Genomic DNA, 18,057 nt, shown 5'->3' on the forward strand with positions numbered 1-18,057 from the left:
ATTTGTAGGCTGTGTATTAGTTCCTATGTAGTTATTTAAAAGTGACTATAATAAATCACCTTACCTGGTCAGTGATACTCTTACTAGATTTTGGACAGATATTCACATCGGGATGACATCTTTGTTGTGAGGTATGAGTAGTAGGTTTTTGTAGTCAAAACATCTGTATGGATGATGGTGTCTCACTGACCTGTTGGAATAATGTAAAGACATTTTAGAGGTGAAAGGACAGTGTGCCATCAGTGAATTTGTCCTTCAAACACATAGACAAGTGGTCTTTTCTTTCATAGTAGATATTGATGGAATGCTATAAAATTGTTAAGGAAACCCTTTTATAGGAAATAAACCTTTTTTTTTCTTCTAACGATAACCATTTCTTATTGTTACCTGGTTCTGACTTAAGACTTTGTGATTTGTTGTTTATGTAATGTTAGTAAAAGAGCATCTCTCTCTTCAGGCTAAGTTTCCTCAGATGTGATCTTTTGTGAGGTATATAGACTAGTTGTGATTAAACTGTACAGTACTACTAGTTAAGCTGTGTTGTTACTATTCACTTTCCAAATTATGCCCACTATTATTTCTGGAATCAAACTTAGTACCCTAAGTAAAGGGACCTGAAAGAACAATCCGTGGGGTATAAGCTTCCCTTGAGACCCAGATAGCGGTGGTAGAATGTGGCAGGAGATGTGAATTAGAAGATTCACAACTAAAGTTTCAGCTTGATACCCAGGAAAGGATCTAGGGAAATTTTAAGGGCACAACCATTTAAGGATCTTTAGAGACGGGCTAGTTACCTTCAGTACATCAGTAGTTCTTATATTCCTGCACTTTAACTGTTTTTGCCTTTGTGATGACCTTGAGTTCCAAGAAGAGGTAACAATAATGTTTAATAAAAGTTGTTTCAGAAGCAGTGGAATATAATAAATACCAAATGTGTTTTCAGTGATAATGGTGAAGGTAAAAAAGTGTTGATGCATAAAAGGATGTGTATCAGTTAGCTGGAAAATTCAGTAAGTATGACTTTATTTCCCAAAGATGCTGTTTATTGTGGACTAACTGTAGGAATTGTTGGTTTGATACTCAATCCTTTTATTCAGTACATCAGATCAGGGGTTTTGCTTGGGTGAGATAGTTTACTATGGGCTCATCACCTGTAGTGTTTTTGAAATTATATTTCAATAGGAACGTATCAATGAGTGTGATGAGAGATGCCTTTCAGTTTTGTCAAGTGTTTTGGAGGCAATGGAGCCATGCAAGAATGTTCATGTTCTACAAATGGGATTCAGGTGAGAACTCTCTTATGCTTTCTTCATGTGGTTTTCTTTGTTCTTCTTATATCTGGAATAAAAAATTGAGATGAAAACTAAACTGCTTTCTTGAGGGGAAAAGTTGGGAAGGCTTTGTTGGTAGTTACAGTCTTTCATGCCTTATTAAACTTAAAATCCTGACTCTGGATGACATAAGGCTGGAAATACTTCTTTTAGGGTCCATAATAACAAAGATGTGAGTAACATTGAAATCTAAATTAATTTATTTTAAAACATAGTACTGATGTGGGGTAGGAGAGAATTGATATGTATATTTAATTCAGATAGTTATTCGGGGACTATGTGAGGGTTGACACTGGCCTAGCTTGAAAAGGAATTTATAAAATTGATTCAAATGATCTAATGTCATAGATTAGTGAGAGTAACACTTAATTCCCTTTTACATTGACTATGCTTAGGATATGTTACTATAATCTCCTGACATAATTTGTTCATTAGTAAAGAGAGCACAATAATGTGAGAGAAAATAGCACTATTAATAGATTGGTTCTCGATCTTTAACTACTTACACTCTCTCGGGCAGGTAGATCATTTCTCTGGGCTTCATAATCCTTGCCTGTAAGAAGGGGCTGGACCAAATGAAATTTTAAGATTTTTCTTCTGATTTGAAGATTCTATGATTTTAATATTTATTGTGTTTGCTAACAGAATACTAGTTGATCAGCAAGTTTGGAAAATAGAAGATGTCTTCACATTACAAGTTGTGATGAAGTGCATTGGTAAAGATGCACCGATTGCTCTTAAGAGGAAACTGGAGGTAAACACGTGAATTTTCTCTAGTGGATGAGATTTGAAAAAATTATTTCTTACAACCTTTTATCACTGCCTGAAGTCAGTTTTCTAGGGGGGCATTGCTGGGCTTTTAGGTTTAGCTTCGCTAAAGTGAATGAATAGAAGTACCCTTATATTTATTTATCTGTATATATACATGTATATTTATTTATCTATTTGTCTGGGTCATATTACCCAAACTTCATCCTTTTTATTTAAAAATAAAAGTTTAGGCCAGACATGGTGGCTCACACCTGTAATCCCAGCACTTTGGGATGTCAAGGGCAGGGAGATCTCTTGATCCCAGGAGTTTGAGACCAGCCTGGGTAACTGAGCAAGACCCTGTCTCTGCAAAAAAAAAAAAAAAAAAAAAATCAAAGAATTAGCCAGGCATGGTGGTGCATGCCTGTAGTCCCAGCTACATGGGAGGCTGAGGCAGGAGGATCACTTGAGCCTGGGAGGTTGAGGCTCCAACCTGGGTGACAGCACAAGACCCTGTCTCAATAAAAATAAAAGTTTAGTTTATTTTGCCACAGATAGTAAATTAAAGTTTGTTTTTCTTTAGATGAAAGCCTTGAGGGAATTAGACAGATTTTCTGTTTTGAATAGCCAGCGCATGTTTGAGGTACTAGCTGCCATGAATCACCGATCTCTTACACTCCTGAATGAATGCAGTAAGGTGGTCCTAGGTAAGGGGAATTTTTCTTTCATCATTTGTAACACCCGAGCTGCTGTTTTAGACTATTTTTGTTTTAAAAACTTTGCTTTTATATGGAAAAAAGAATAAAGCATGTTGTATTCAAAACAATCTGGTAATTTTTGTTTGTTTATTTAACTCATTCTTCAAGATAATATCCATGGGTGTCCTTCAAAAATAATAATCAACATATTGCAGTCCTGCAAAGACCTCCAGTACCATAATTTAGATCTCTTCAATGGACTCGCAGAGTATGTGGCTGCAACTTTCGACATCTGGAAGTTGAAAAAAGTGAGTACATTAACAATTTAGAATCAGCCTCACAAACTTTTAAAACACATACTAATTCATTTAGCATTTTAAGTATTTCTCTTTCACCTTTACAGTAGTTAAGATACCAAAATATTCCAACTTTTGAAAACTTTAATCCTTATTCCTGTCTGGGGGCTACTTGCTAATATGAATAGTCCCCAACTTAGGATGGCTTGACTTAATATTTTTTGACTTTTTGATGTTGCAAAAGCAGTACACATTCAGTAGAAACCATACTTTGAATTTTGAATTTTGATGTTTTCCTGGGTTAGTGATATGTTGTATTATACTCTCTTTTCATGCTGGGCAGTGGCAGCAAGTCGCAGCTCCCAATCAGCTGCACAATCATGAGGATAAACAAGGCATGTTGTATTCAATAAATTACATGAGATACTCAACACTTTTATTATAATATAGGCTTTTTGTTAACTCATTTTGCCCAACTATAGGTGAATGTAAGTGTTCTAAGCATGTTTAAAGTAGGCTAGGCTAAGCTATGATGTTCAGTAAGTTGGATGTATTAAATGCATTTTGACTTAAAATATTTTCAGTTTATGGTGAGTTTGTTGGGATATACCCCACCATAAGCCAAGGACCATCTGTATACTATTCTATCTTTTGGTCATCTTTCTATTTGAAACAAAAATTTGCTCTTCTATTTGGTTTTAAAGGGTTGTATAGGCCAGGCGCGGTGGCTCACGCCTGTAATCCCAACACTTTGGGAGGTCGAGGTGGGTGGATCACTTGAGGTCAGAAGTTCGAAACCAGCCTGGCCAACATGGCGAAACCCCATCTCTACTAAAAATACAAAAATTAGCCGGGCATGGTGGCGTGTACCTGTCATCCGAGCTACTGGGGGGCTGAGGCAGGAGGACCACTTCAACCTGGGGAGGTTGCAGTGAGCTGAGATCGCACCACTGCACTCCAGCCTGGGCAATAAAGATCAAAACTCCGTCTCAGAAAAAAAAGAAAAAAGAAAAAAGGATTGTATGGTACTTTTGTTAGATATTTAGCATCATTTCCATGTTTAAACGTTGTTCTTGTTAGATTTTGAATAATAAAGATGGGTGATGTGACAAGCTTATGGTTTTTGAAGAATAAAATGTCACTACTTAATGATCACATCCATTGTTTTATCCAGAGTAAAAGCCTTTAAAATCAGGAGCTCTGTTAAGAATATAAACATTTAATGAAGCAGTTGGTAAAAACTTCTTTTTCAATGAAATAGGTGATAACTATTAGATCTCTAGGTTCAGTTTATTTTGGAGAGTAAGGTAAATATTGAGTTTACTGTGGAAATTGGTTATGGAAAGAGAAGTAATCCTAAGTAAGAAAGATTGAGAAGGAAATTGGAGGTGAACTTGAAAGTTTATTTTAATCATAACGTTTCAGTTCCATTTTCACTTACAGATATTAATGTTAAATATAGAAATTTTGGGGTTATGTCTTACATGTTAGAATCTAGGAAGTATTTAAGTTTGGGAATGCGAGGAGTTCAAGATTGAGTTGGTCATTTTGAAAACCTTCAGAAAAGGCATATTTAAAAGTAATTTTCAGATCTGTTGTATGAAAAACATGTAGGAAAAGATTTATTTTTAAATCAGATGGAAATACAGAAATCATTGTATGCCCAGCTTCTCAGCTTATAAAAAGATTGCTTATTAACTTAATACCCAATTCAAGAATTAATAGAACAGATTTTGTGAGGGAAAGATAATTGTTCCTTTTCAGGGAAATATTCTGTTTCAGGATATATTCTGTTGATCAGGACAGTTGAATTGCTGCTTAGATTTTTTGAGATCTAAAAAATTACTATTAGCATACTGTAATTATTAAAGAGTTTTCCCTCAATTTTCTCTTTTTAAGGTTCTTTTTATCCTCATTTTATTTGAAAACCTTGGCTTTCGACCTGTTGGTTTAATGGACCTGTTTATGAAGAGAATAGTAGAAGATCCTGAATCCCTAAACATGAAAAACATTCTATCTATTCTTCATACTTACTCTTCTCTCAATCATGTCTACGAATGCCAGAACAAAGAGTATGTACTTGTTTTTTTTTTACCTTTTTTATTGACGTATAACTTATAGAAAAGGTTATAAATCATAAGCTTAATGAATTATTACAATTGAACACACCCCTAGTCATCATCCATGCCAATAAATAAAACATAATGTTCCTTACTTATTTATGAAGTTAAACAAAATTTTATTTTATATTTGCTGCCCTTTGTCTTGTTTGTTTCTTTGTTCTTTATAATATGTGAGTTAATTAATTATGGGAGTTTTCATTTCAATCCCTCCCAGCTTATCCTCTCAGCTCCTAAGTTCATAGTTCAGTTTAACTTTATGAAAAAATTGAAAAATCTGTCTTTTAAAATTTTTGATTTTTTTTATTATGGTAAGAACGTTTAGTAAATTTTAAAGTGTGTGGTACGATATTGCTGACTTTATTATTAACAATATAGTTAATGATATTGTACAGTGGATCTCTAGAACTTAATCATCTTGCATAGCTGAAACTTTATACCTGTTGAATAGCAGCTCCCCTATTTCCCCCTTTCCTTACCCTTGACAACCAACATTATAATCTCTGTTTCTATGACTGACCTTTTTAGATACTTTATATAAGTGGAGTCATGTGGTATTTGTCCTTCTATGACTAGCCTATTTCAGTTAGCATAATGCCCATCAAGTTGATTCATGTTGAAGCATATGGCAGGATTTCCTTCTAAGACTGAATAATATTCCATTATATGTATATATCACATTTTCTTTATCCATTCATCTGTTGATGGAGTTTAGGTTGTTTCCCTATCTTGGCTATTGCAAACAATGCTGCAGTTAACATGGGAGTGCAGATGTCTCTTTGAGATTCTGATTTCAATTCTTATGAATTGAAATATATCTACAAGTGAAATCCCTGGATCATACAGGGATTCTGCTTTTACTAAGGGTTCTACTTTTATCAAATGCTTTTTTTTTAGCATCAGTTGAAATGATCATATGGTGTTTATCCTTTATTCTGTTGATATGATGTATCATATTGATTGATTTGCATATGTTGAACCATCCTTGCATCCCAGGGATAACTCCCACTTGGTCATAATGAATAATCTTTCTAATGTATTATTGAATTTGTTTTGCTAGTATTTTTTTGAGGATTTTTGCATCAATCTTCATCAGAGATATTGTGCTGTAGTTTTTGTTTGTTTGTTTGTTTGTTTATGTGTTTTTGTCTGATTTTGGTATCAGGGTAATACTGGACTTGTAGAATGAGTTTGGAAGTATTCCCTCCTTCCCTGCTTTTTGAAATAGTTTGAGTAGGATTGGTATTAGTTCTTCCTTAAATGTTTGGTAGAATTCAGCAGTGAAGCAGTTGGGTCTTGGGCTTTTCTTTACTAGGTGGTAGTTCTACTTTCACATTTTTCAAGGAACCTTCATATTGTTTTCCATGCACCATTTTGTATTCCTATCAACATTGTGCAAGGGTTCCAATTTCTACACATCTTCTCCAACACTTGTTATATTTTGTTTTGTTTTGTTCTGTTTTTTTGATAATGGCCATCCTAACAGGTGTAAAGTGATATCTCATTGTGGTTTTGATTTGCATTTCCCTGATGATTGGTGATGTTGATCATGTTTTCACATACCTGTTGGCCATTTGTACGTCCTTTTTGGAGAAATATTTAAGTCCTTTACCTATTTTTAAATCATATTATTATTTTTGCTATTGAGTTACAGTTATAATATATAAACATATAAATATATATATGAAATATATATATTATGGGATGCAGAAAAAGCAGTACTAACAAGAAAACTTATAGCATTAAGTTTTATATAAACTTATAGCAATAAGCATAAATATATGAGTTACAGGAGTTCCTTATGTATTTTGGATAATAACTCCTTATCATATGTATGGTTTGCAAATATTTTCTCCCATTCTGTAGGTTGCTTTTTCACTTTGTTGACTGTTTCCTTTGCTGTGCAGCTTTTTAGTTTGATATAGTTCTCCTTGTCTGTTTCTGCTTTTGTTGCTTGCACTTTTGTTATCATATCCAAAAAAATCATTACCTAACTAAACCAATGCCATGAGGCTTCTCCTACACATTTTCTTCTAGGAATTTTATAGTTTTAGGTCTTATATTTAAATCTTTAATCCATTTTGAGTTGATTTTTGTGTATGTTACAAAATAAGGTTCCAATTTTCATTCTTTTCCATGTGGATATCCAGTTTTCCCAACACCTTTTGTTGAAGAGCATATTCTTTTACTATGTGTAGTCTTGGCAGCTTTGTCTTTTTTATGCCAGTACCATACTGTTTTAATTACTGTAGCTTTGTAATATGTTTTGAAATCAGGACATGTGATACTTCTAGCTCTGTTCTTTTTCAAAATTGCTTTGGCAGTTCAGATCCCTTTGTGGTCCTATATGAATTTTAAGATTTTTTTTTTCTATTTCTGTAAAAAAATGCCATTGGGATTTTGATAGAGATTGCACTGAATCTGTAGACTGCCTGGGTTAATATGGACATTTTAACAGTATTAAGTCTTTCAATCCATGAGCACAGACTGTCCTTCCATTTATTTGTGTCTTTAATTTCTTTCATCCTTTTTTTTGTAGTTTTCAGTATACAAGTCTTTCACCTCCTTGATTAAGTTTATTCCTAAGATTTTATGCTTTTTGATACTATCATAAACAAGATTGTTTTCCCAATTTCCTTTTTGAATAGTTTGTTTTAAGTGTATAGGAACACAGCAGATATTTTTACTGCTTCCTTTCTGATTTGGTTGTTTTTTCTTTCTTTTTCTTTTGTTTGCATAATTACTCTGGCTAAGATTTCTAGTACCTTGTTGAATAGAAGTGATGAGAGTAGGCATCCTTGTCTTGTTCCTGATCTTAGAAGAAAATATTTGTTTTTCATCATCCAATATGATGTTAGCTATGGTTATTCATATATGATCTTACTTACGGTGAGGCACATTTCTTCTTTTTTTTTTTTTTTTTTATTATACTTTAAGTTCTAGGGTACATGTGCATAACGTGCAGGTTTGTTACATATGTATACTTATGCCATGTTGGTGTGCTGCACCCATCAACTCGTCAGCACCCATCAATTCATCATTTATATCATGTATAACTCCCCAATGCAATCCCTCCCTCCTCCCCCCTCCCCCCTCCCCATGATAGGCCCCAGTGCGTGATGTTCCCCTTCCCGAGTCCAAGTGATCTCATTGTTCAGTTCCCACCTATGAGTGAGAACATGCGGTGTTTGGTTTTCTCTTCTTGTGATAGTTTGCTAAGAATGATGGTTTCCAGCTGCATCCATGTCCCTACAAAGGACGCAAACTCATCCTTTTTTATGGCTGCATAGTATTCCATGGTGTATATGTGCCACATTTTCTTAATCCAGTCTGTCACAGATGGACATTTGGGTTGATTCCAAGTCTTTGCTATTGTGAATAGTGCCGCAATAAACATACGTGTACATGTGTCTTTGTAGTAGAATAATTTATAATCCTTTGGGTATATACCCAGTAGTGGGATGGCTGGGTCATATGGTACATCTAGTTCTAGATCCTTGAGGAATTGCCATACTGTTTTCCATAATGGTTGAACTAGTTTACAATCCCACCAACAGTGTAAAAGTGTTCCTATTTCTCCACATCCTCTCCAACACCTGTTGTTTCCTGACTTCTTAATGATTGCCATTCTAACTGGTGTGAGATGGTATCTCATTGTGGTTTTGATTTGCATTTCTCTGATGGCCAGTGATGATGAGCATTTTTTCATGTGTCTGTTGGCTGTATGAATATCTTCTTTTGAGAAATGTCTGTTCATATCCTTTGCCCACTTTTTGATGGGGTTGTTTGTTTTTTTCTTGTATATTTGTTTGAGTTCTTTGTAGATTCTGGATATCAGCCCTTTGTCAGATGAGTAGGTTGCAAAAATTTTCTCCCATTCTGTAGGTTGCCTGTTCACTCTGATGGTAGTTTCTTTTGCTGTGCAAAAGCTCTTTAGTTTAATTAGATCCCATTTGTCAATTTTTGCTTTTGCTGCCGTTGCTTTTGGTGTTTTAGACATGAAGTCCTTGCCCATGCCTATGTCCTGAATGGTATACCTAGATTTTCTTCTAGGGTTTTTATGGTATTAGGTCTAACATTTAAGTCTCTAATCCATCTTGAATTAATCTTCATATAAGGGGTAAGGAAAGGATCCAGTTTCAGCTTTCTACTTATGGCTAGCCAATTTTCCCAGCACCATTTATTAAATAGGGAATCCTTTCCCCATTTCTTGTTTCTCTCAGGTTTGTCAAAGATCAGATGGCTGTAGATGTGCGGTATTATTTCTGAGGACTCTGTTCTGTTCCATTGGTCTATATCTCTGTTTTGGTACCAGTACCATGCTGTTTTGGTTACTGTAGCCTTGTAGTATAGTTTGAAGTCAGGTAGCGTGACGCCTCCAGCTTTGTCCTTTTGACTTAGGATTGTCTTGGCAATGCGGGCTCTTTTTTGGTTCCATATGAACTTTAAAGCAGTTTTTTCCAATTCTGTGAAGAAAGTCATTGGTAGCTTGATGGGGATGGCATTGAATCTATAAATAACCTTGGGGAGTATGGCCATTTTCACGATATTGATTCTTCCTATCCGTGAGCATGGTATGTTCTTCCATTTGTTTGTGTCCTCTTTTATTTCACTGAGCAGTGGTTTGTAGTTCTCCTTGAAGAGGTCCTTTACATCCCTTGTAAGCTGGATTCCTAGGTATTTTATTCTCTTTGAAGCAATTGTGAATGGAAGTTCATTCCTGATTTGGCTCTCTGCTTGTCTGTTACTGGTGTATAAGAATGCGTGTGATTTTTGCACATTAATTTTGTATCCTGAGACTTTGCTGAAGTTGCTTATCAGCTTAAGGAGATTTTGGGCTGAGACGATGGGGTTTTCTAAATATACAATCATGTCATCTGCAAACAGGGACAATTTGACTTCTTCTTTTCCTGACTGAATACCCTTGATTTCTTTCTCTTGCCTGATTGCCCTAGCCAGAACTTCCAACGCTATGTTGAATAGGAGTGGTGAGAGAGGGCATCCCTGTCTTGTGCCAGTTTTCAAAGGGAATTTTTCCAGTTTTTGCCCATTCAGTATGATATTAGCTGTGGGTTTGTCATAAATAGCTCTTATTATTTTGAGGTACGTTCCATCAATACCGAATTTATTGAGCGTTTTTAGCATGAAGGGCTGTTGAATTTTGTCAAAAGCCTTTTCTGCATCTATTGAGACAATCATGTGGTTCTTGTCTTTGGTTCTGTTTATATGCTGGATTACGTTTATTGATTTGCGAATGTTGAACCAGCCTTGCATCCCAGGGATGAAGCCCACTTGATCATGGTGGATAAGCTTTTTGATGTGCTGCTGAATCCGGTTTGCCAGTATTTTATTGAGAATTTTTGCATCAATGTTCATCAGGGATATTGGTCTAAAATTCTCTTTTTTTGTTGTGTCTCTGCCAGGCTTTGGTATCAGGATGATGTTGGCCTCATAAAATGAGTTAGGGAGGATTCCCTCTTTTTCTATTGATTGGAATAGTTTCAGAAGGAATGGTACCAGCTCCTCCTTGTACCTCTGGTAGAATTCAGCTGTGAATCCATCTGGTCCTGGACTTTTTTTGGTGGGTAGGCTATTAATTGTTGCCTCAATTTCAGAGCCTGCTATTGGTCTATTCAGGGATTCAACTTCTTCCTGGTTTAGTCTTGGGAGAGTGTAAGTGTCCAGGAAATTATCCATTTCTTCTAGATTTTCTAGTTGATTTGCGTAGAGGCGTTTATAGTATTCTCTGATGGTAGTTTGTATTTCTGTGGGGTCAGTGGTGATATCCCCTTTATCATTTTTTATTGCATCTATTTGATTCCTCTCTCTTTTCTTCTTTATTAGCCTTGCCAGCGGTCTGTCAATTTTGTTGATCTTTTCAAAAAACCAACTCCTGGATTCATTGATTTTTTTGGAGGGTTTTTTGTGTCTCTATCTCCTTCAGTTCGGCTCTGATCTTAGTTATTTCTTGCCTTCTGCTAGCTTTTGAATGTGTTTGCTCTTGCCTCTCCAGTTCTTTTAATTGTGATGTTAGAGTGTCAATTTTAGATCTTTCCTGCTTTCTCTTGTGGGCATTTAGTGCTATAAATTTCCCTCTACACACTGCTTTAAATGTGTCCCAGAGATTCTGGTATGTTGTATCTTTGTTCTCATTGGTTTCAAAGAACATCTTTATTTCCGCTTTCATTTCGTTATGTACCCAGTAGTCATTCAGGAGCAGGTTGTTCAGTTTCCATGTAGTTGAGCGGTTTTGATTGAGTTTCTTAGTCCTGAGTTCTAGTTTGATTGCACTGTGGTCTGAGAGACAGTTTCTTATAATTTCTGTTCTTTTACATTTGCTGAGGAGTGCTTTACTTCCAATTATGTGGTCAATTTTGGAATAAGTGCGATGTGGTGCTGAGAAGAATGTATATTCTGTTGATTTGGGGTGGAGAGTTCTATAGATGTCTATTAGGTCCACTTGGTGCAGAGATGAGTTCAATTCCTGGATATCCTTGTTAACTTTCTGTCTCGTTGATCTGTCTAATGTTGACAGCGGAGTGTTGAAGTCTCCCATTATTATTGTATGGGAGTCTAAGTCTCTTTGTAAGTCTCTAAGGACTTGCTTTATGAATCTGGGTGCTCCTGTATTGGGTGCATATATATTTAGGAGAGTTAGCTCTTCCTGTTGAATTGATCCCTTTACCATTATGTAATGGCCTTCTTTGTCTCTTTTGATCTTTGATGGTTTAAAGTCTGTTTTATCAGAGATAAGGATTGCAACCCCTGCTTTTTTTTGTTCTCCATTTGCTTGGTAGATCTTCCTCCATCCCTTTATTTTGAGCCTATGTATGTCTCTGCATGTGAGATGGGTCTCCTGAATACAGCAGACTGATGGGTCTTGACTCTTTATCCAGTTTGCCAGTCTGTGTCTTTTAATTGGAGCATTTAGTCCATTAACATTTAAGGTTAATATTGTTATGTGTGAACTTGATCCTGCCATTATGATATTAACTGGTTATTTTGCTCGTTAGTTGATGCAGTTTCTTCCTAGCCTCGATGGTCTTTACATTTTGGCATGTTTTTGCGATGGCTGGTACCGGTTGTTCCTTTCCATGTTTAGGGCTTCCTTCAGGGTCTCTTGTAAGGCAGGCCTGGTGGTGACAAAATCTCTAAGCATTTGCTTATCTGTAAAGGATTTTATTTCTCCTTCACTTATGAAACTTAGTTTGGCTGGATATGAAATTCTGGGTTTAAAATTCTTTTCTTTAAGAATGTTGAATATTGGCCCCCACTCTCTTCTGGCTTGTAGAGTTTCTGCCGAGAGATCTGCTGTTAGTCTGATGGGCTTCCCTTTGTGGGTAACCCGACCTTTCTCTCTGGCTGCCTTTAAGATTTTTTCCTTCATTTCAACTTTGGTGAATCTGGCAATTATGTGTCTTGGAGTTGCTCTTCTGGAGGAGTATGTTTGTGGCGTTCTCTGTATTTCCTGAATTTGAATGTTGGCCTGCCCTACTAGGTTGGGGAAGTTCTCCTGGATGATATCCTGAAGAGTGTTTTCCAACTTGGTTCCATTTTCCCCCTCACTTTCAGGCACCCCAATCAGACGTAGATTTGGTCTTTTTACGTAATCCCATACTTCTTGCAGGCTTTGCTCATTTCTTTTTCTTCTTTTTTCTTTTGGTTTCTCTTCTCGCTTCATTTCATTCATTTGATCTTCAATCGCTGATACTCTTTCTTCCAGTTGATCGAGTCGGTTACTGAAGCTTGTGCATTTGTCACGTATTTCTCGTGTCATGGTTTTCATCTCTGTCATTTCGTTTATGATCTTCTCTGCATTAATTAGTCTAGCTGTCAATTCTTCCACTCTTTTTTCAAGATTTTTAGTTTCTTTGCGCTGGGTACGTAATTCCTCCTTTAGCTCTGATAAGTTTGATGGACTGAAGCCTTCTTCTCTCCTCTCGTCCAAGTCATTCTCTGACCAGCTTTGATCCGTTGCTGGCGATGGGCTGCGCTCCTTTGCAGGGGGAGATGCGCTCTTATTTTTTGAATTTCCAGCTTTTCTGCCCTGCTTCTTCCCCATCTTTGTGGTTTTATCTGTCTCTGGTCTTTGATGGTGGTGACGTACTGATGGGGTTTTGGTATAGGTGTCCTTCCTGTTTGATAGTTTTCCTTCTGACAGTCAGAAGGACTGTCTGTTGGTCTGTTGGAGATTGCTTGAGGTCCACTCCAGACCCTGTTTGCCTGGGTATCAGCAGCAGAGGTTGCCGAAGATAGAATATTGCTGAACAGCGAGTGTACCTGTCTGATTCTTCCTTTGGAAGTTTCCTCTCAGGGGTGTACTCCACCCTGTGAGGTGTGGGGTGTCAGACTGCCCCTAGTGGGGGATTTCTCCCAGCTAGGCTACTCAGGGGTCAGGGACACACCTGAGCAGGCAGTCTGTCCATTCTCAGATCTCAACCTCCGCGTTGGGAGATCCACGGCTCTCCCCAAAGCTGTCAGACAGAGTCGTTCGCGTCTGCACCGGCTCCCGCTACTTCCCCTGTTGGTCTTCAGCTGTGCGCTGTCCCCAGAGGTGGAGACTACAGAGACAGACAGGCTTCCTTGAGCTGCTGTGAGCTCCACCCAGTTCGAGCTTCCCAGCGGCTTTGTTTACCTACTTAAGCCTCAGCAATGGCGGGCGCCCCTCCCCCAGCCTCGCTGCTGCCTTGCGGATAGATCGTGGCAGACTGCTGTGTTAGCAGTGAGGGAGGCTTCGTGGGCGTGGGACCCTCCCGGCCAGGTGTGGGATATGTTCTCCTGGTGTGCCTGTGTGCTTACAGCGCAGTATTGGGGTGGGAGTTACCCGATTTTCCAGGTGTTGTGTGTCTCAGTTCCCCTGGCTAGGAAAACGGATCCCCTTCCCCCTTGCGCTTCCAGGTGAGGCGATGCCTCGCCCTGCTTCAGCTCTCGCTGGTCAGGCTGCAGCAACTGACCAGCACCGATTGTCCGGCACTCCCTAGTGAGATGACCCCAGTACCTCAGTTGAAAATGCAGAAATCACCGGTCTTCTGTGTCGCTCGCGCTGGGAGTTGGAGACTGGAGCTGTTCCTATTCGGCCATCTTGCTCCTACCTTCTGGCACATTTCTTCTATACCTAATTTGTTGAGAGCCCTTAACATGAAATGTTGTTGAATTTCATCAAATGGCTTTTCTGCATCTAATTAGATGATCATATGATTTTTCTCCTTTATTCTGTTAATGTGGTGTATCTCATTAATTGACTTGCACATACTGAACCGTCTTTGCCTCCCAGGGATAATCCCTTTTATTCATGGTGAATGATCCTTCTAGTCCTGATATTTTGTTGAGGATTTTTACATCTGTGTTCATCAGGGATATTGACCTGTAGCTTTCTTGTGTCATAATGCATGTGTCTGGCTTTGGTATCAGGGTAATGCTGGCCTCATAAAATGAGTTTTCTGTCTTCAGGTGTTTGGAAAAATTTAAGCACATTAGAAGTATTGTTAATTCTTCTCACAACGTTTGGTAGAATTCAGCAATGAAGCCATCTAGTCCTGGCCTTTTTCATTGTTGGGAAGTTTTTGATTACTGATTAAATTTCTTTATTCATTATTGGTTTGTTTAGATTTTCTGTTTCTTTATAATTCAGTCTTGGTAGGTTGTATTTTTCTAGGAATTTATTCATTTCTTCTTGATTATCCAATTTGCTGGCATAAAGTTGTTCATAATAGTCTCTTATGAGCCTATTTTATTTCTGTGGCATTGGTTTTTACTTCTAGTTATAATGTCTTGTTCGTCTCATTTATTTGAGTCTTCTTTCTTTTTCTGTCAGTCTAGCTAAAGGTTTGTCAATTTTGTTCATCTTTTCATAAAACCGTCTTCATTTTGTTGATTTTTTTCTACTTTTTATTGTCTATTTTATTTATTTCTGTTCTAATCTTCATTATTTCCTTCCTTCTGCTAAGTTTGGGCCTAGTTAATTTGTCTTATTTCAGTTCTTTGAGGTGTAAATTGAGGTATTTTTGATACCTTTCTTTTTTCTAACGTAGGTGTTTATTGCTGTAAGTTTTCTTGTTAGTACTGCTTTTTCTGCATCCCATCATTTTGGGTATGTTATGTTTTCAATTTTATTTGTCTTGAAATATTTTCGAATTTCCCTTTTGATTTCTTCTTTAACCCATTGGTTGTTCAATAGTGTATTAATTTCCACATATTTGTGAATTTTCTAGTTTTCCCTCTGTTGATTTCTAATTGTATTTCTTTGTGATCTGAAAGGATACTTGGTCTGATTTCAGTTTTCCTAAATTTGTTATGACTTGTTTTGTGACCTAACATATAGTCTGTCCTTGAGAATGATCTGTGTGCACTTGAGGAAAATGTGTGTTCTGGTGCTGTTGGCTGGAATGTTCTGTATGTGTCTGTTACAGCCATTTCATCTGTAGCAGGGGTCCCCAGGCCCCAGGCCATGGACTGGTACCAGTCTGTGGTCTGTTAGGAACTTGGCTGCACAGCAGGAGGTGAGTGGTGGGTGAGCATTACTGCCTGAGTTCTGTCAGATCAGCCATGGCATTAGATTCTCATAGGAGCATGAACCCTATTGTGAACTGCGCATGTGAAGGCTCTAGGTTGCGTGTTCCTTATGAGAATCTAATGCCTTATTAAATACCCCCGGCATCCCCAGTCTGTGGAAAAATTGTCTTCCATGAAACCAGTGCCAAAAAGGTTGGGATCACTGATCTATAGTGTTCTTCCTTTGTTTTCTTACTGATTTCGGTCTGGATGGTCTATAAATTATTGGAAGTGGGGTTATTGAAGTTTCCTACTATTATTGTATCATCTATTTTTTCCTTCAGATCTGTTTTATCTTTCTGATGAATTGGCCCTTTTATCATTATATAATGACCTTGTTTGTCCTTGTGACAATTTTTAACTTAAAGTGTATTTTGTCTGATATAAGTATGGCTACCTTTGCTGTCTTTTGGTTACCATTTGCATGGAATATCTTTATCCATTTCTTCACTATCAAACTATGTGTATGTCCTTAAATCTAAAGTGAGTATCTTGTAGACAAGTTACAGTTTGGTCTTTTTTTTTAATCCATTCAGCCATTTTGTGTCTTTTAACTGGGGAATGTATTAGTCTATTCTCACATTGCTATACTACCTAAGACTGTGTAATTTATAAAGAAAAGAGGTTTAATTGACCAACAGTTCCACATAACTGGGGAGGCCTCAGGAGACTTACAATTATGGCGGAAGGCAAAGGGGAAGCAGTCACCTTCACAAGGTGACAAGAGAGCAAGAGAAAGGGCAAGGAAGTGCCACACTTTAAGCCATCAGCTCTTGTGAGAACTCCCTCACTATTACAAGAACAGCCTGGGGAAACTGCCCCCGTGATCCAGTCACCTCTCACCAGGTCTCTCCCTCAATATGTGGGGATTAAAATTTGAGATGAGATTTGGGTGCCGGAAGCTGTCCACCCCTTTTCCTTTGTTCTTAACTGCCCTTAGTCATCTGAACCCTGCTGGTTTTGTTAGTATTCCATGTGAGTTGAGACGGAAATCAGCCCCTAGGGCAGCACACCGAAAAAGCCAAATGTTGGATGCACACTCTGTTCTCTTCCTCCGAGGGAGAAGTCCTAGGCCAAGGTGATTTCTCTTGGTGCTGAGCTGTGCCGGCTTTGGGGAGGGGCTAACCTGGGTAAAATGTCCTTCTAACCTGTTGCAGTGCAACTCTTCTTGGTTTGTACTTGTCTGGAGTATGACAATCTCTTAATTGGTTTCTGGACTTTTCATGAGGTATTTTTGTCTATGTGTCCTTGTTAAATCAGTGTTTCTGAGAAGCTGTGAGAGCTGGACCTTCTTCTAGTTCAGTTTTGACCTTAACTATTCATTTGGTCTCAAGCTGCTGCTTTTTATTCTTTTCATTTTAACCATAGCCATGCATTTCTATTATTAAATACAGTAATTCCTCAAACGTGCCAGCTTCTTTCATACCTCTGCTTTCTACCCAGAACATCTTTTCTTACTCTTTGGATCACTCAGGGCTCACTAAAAATCAGAAAAACATATAAAATGTCATTTGTTAAAAGAGTGATTAAAAGCATGGACTCTAGAGCTAGGTTTGAGTCTTGCCTAGGTTTGAGTTTCGTCATTGCCATTTGTTAGCTACTTGACTTTTGGCAAATTACTTATCTGTGCCTCAGTTTATTCACTTATTAAAATGGAGATGAGCTGTGTCTAATCTCACTGGGTTGTTACTAGGATTAAATGAGTTAATCTATGTCAAGTTCTTATGACAATGCCCAGCACATAGTAATTTTTAGATTTGAAAAAAATTAGAGTGTAGGTCACAGAGGCATTGGGGGAACAAACTAGGGCAGTTGTGAAGGTCTCAGTGGCAAGATGCACAGGCCATCTGTTTGCCATCAAATGACTTGACTCCAGCTGCTTACTTTCCTTTTAGTTTTCCCTCCAGATTTAGATTTCTAAAAGAGAACATCTGATTGACTGAGTTTGGGTCAAATGCCCATCCCTTAAGGGCAGTTAATCAATGAAGTGGTGTCAGGCCAACTAAAAAGCAGCTTCCCACTGTACTGTCCACTGAATGGACAGACTCAGCTCATACTGCATTTCCTGTGTCTTCCCTAATTGTCCCCATCAGGGTCCCTGTGCTTGTCGTGTCTTACCCAATCTCTGGTGGAGCCTTGACAACAAGGTTGTAGTCAAGTCTCCACCAGAGATTGGGTAAGATATGACAAGTGTCACATCATTTGTTGTGTCAATAAATCTGTCTCTGCTCCTCAGTTGGTAAGCTCTCCAGAGTCAGACCCAGCTGCCTGTTTTTCTGAACTTAGTACAGGACCTGCCAAAGAGTAGACA

At 37.8% G+C, this 18,057-nt stretch overlaps 1 protein-coding gene across 2 annotated transcripts in view; it reads left to right on the plus strand.

Annotated features, from left to right (window-relative positions):
• FASTKD2 (FAST kinase domains 2) overlaps positions 1-18,057 on the plus strand; it is a 31,112-nt gene that overhangs the window by 3,396 nt on the left and 9,659 nt on the right. For both annotated transcript variants that reach the window (XM_010386078.2, XM_030916614.1), the window contains 5 exons: positions 1,183-1,286; positions 1,977-2,085; positions 2,665-2,788; positions 2,948-3,087; positions 4,975-5,147. In XM_010386078.2, the coding sequence (XP_010384380.1) occupies positions 1,183-1,286; positions 1,977-2,085; positions 2,665-2,788; positions 2,948-3,087; positions 4,975-5,147 (650 nt within the window). The remainder of the gene's footprint in view (positions 1-1,182; positions 1,287-1,976; positions 2,086-2,664; positions 2,789-2,947; positions 3,088-4,974; positions 5,148-18,057) is intronic.

Source organism: Rhinopithecus roxellana, chromosome 14 (genome assembly GCF_007565055.1).
Source record: "Rhinopithecus roxellana isolate Shanxi Qingling chromosome 14, ASM756505v1, whole genome shotgun sequence".
Classification (NCBI taxonomy): domain Eukaryota; kingdom Metazoa; phylum Chordata; class Mammalia; order Primates; family Cercopithecidae; genus Rhinopithecus; species Rhinopithecus roxellana.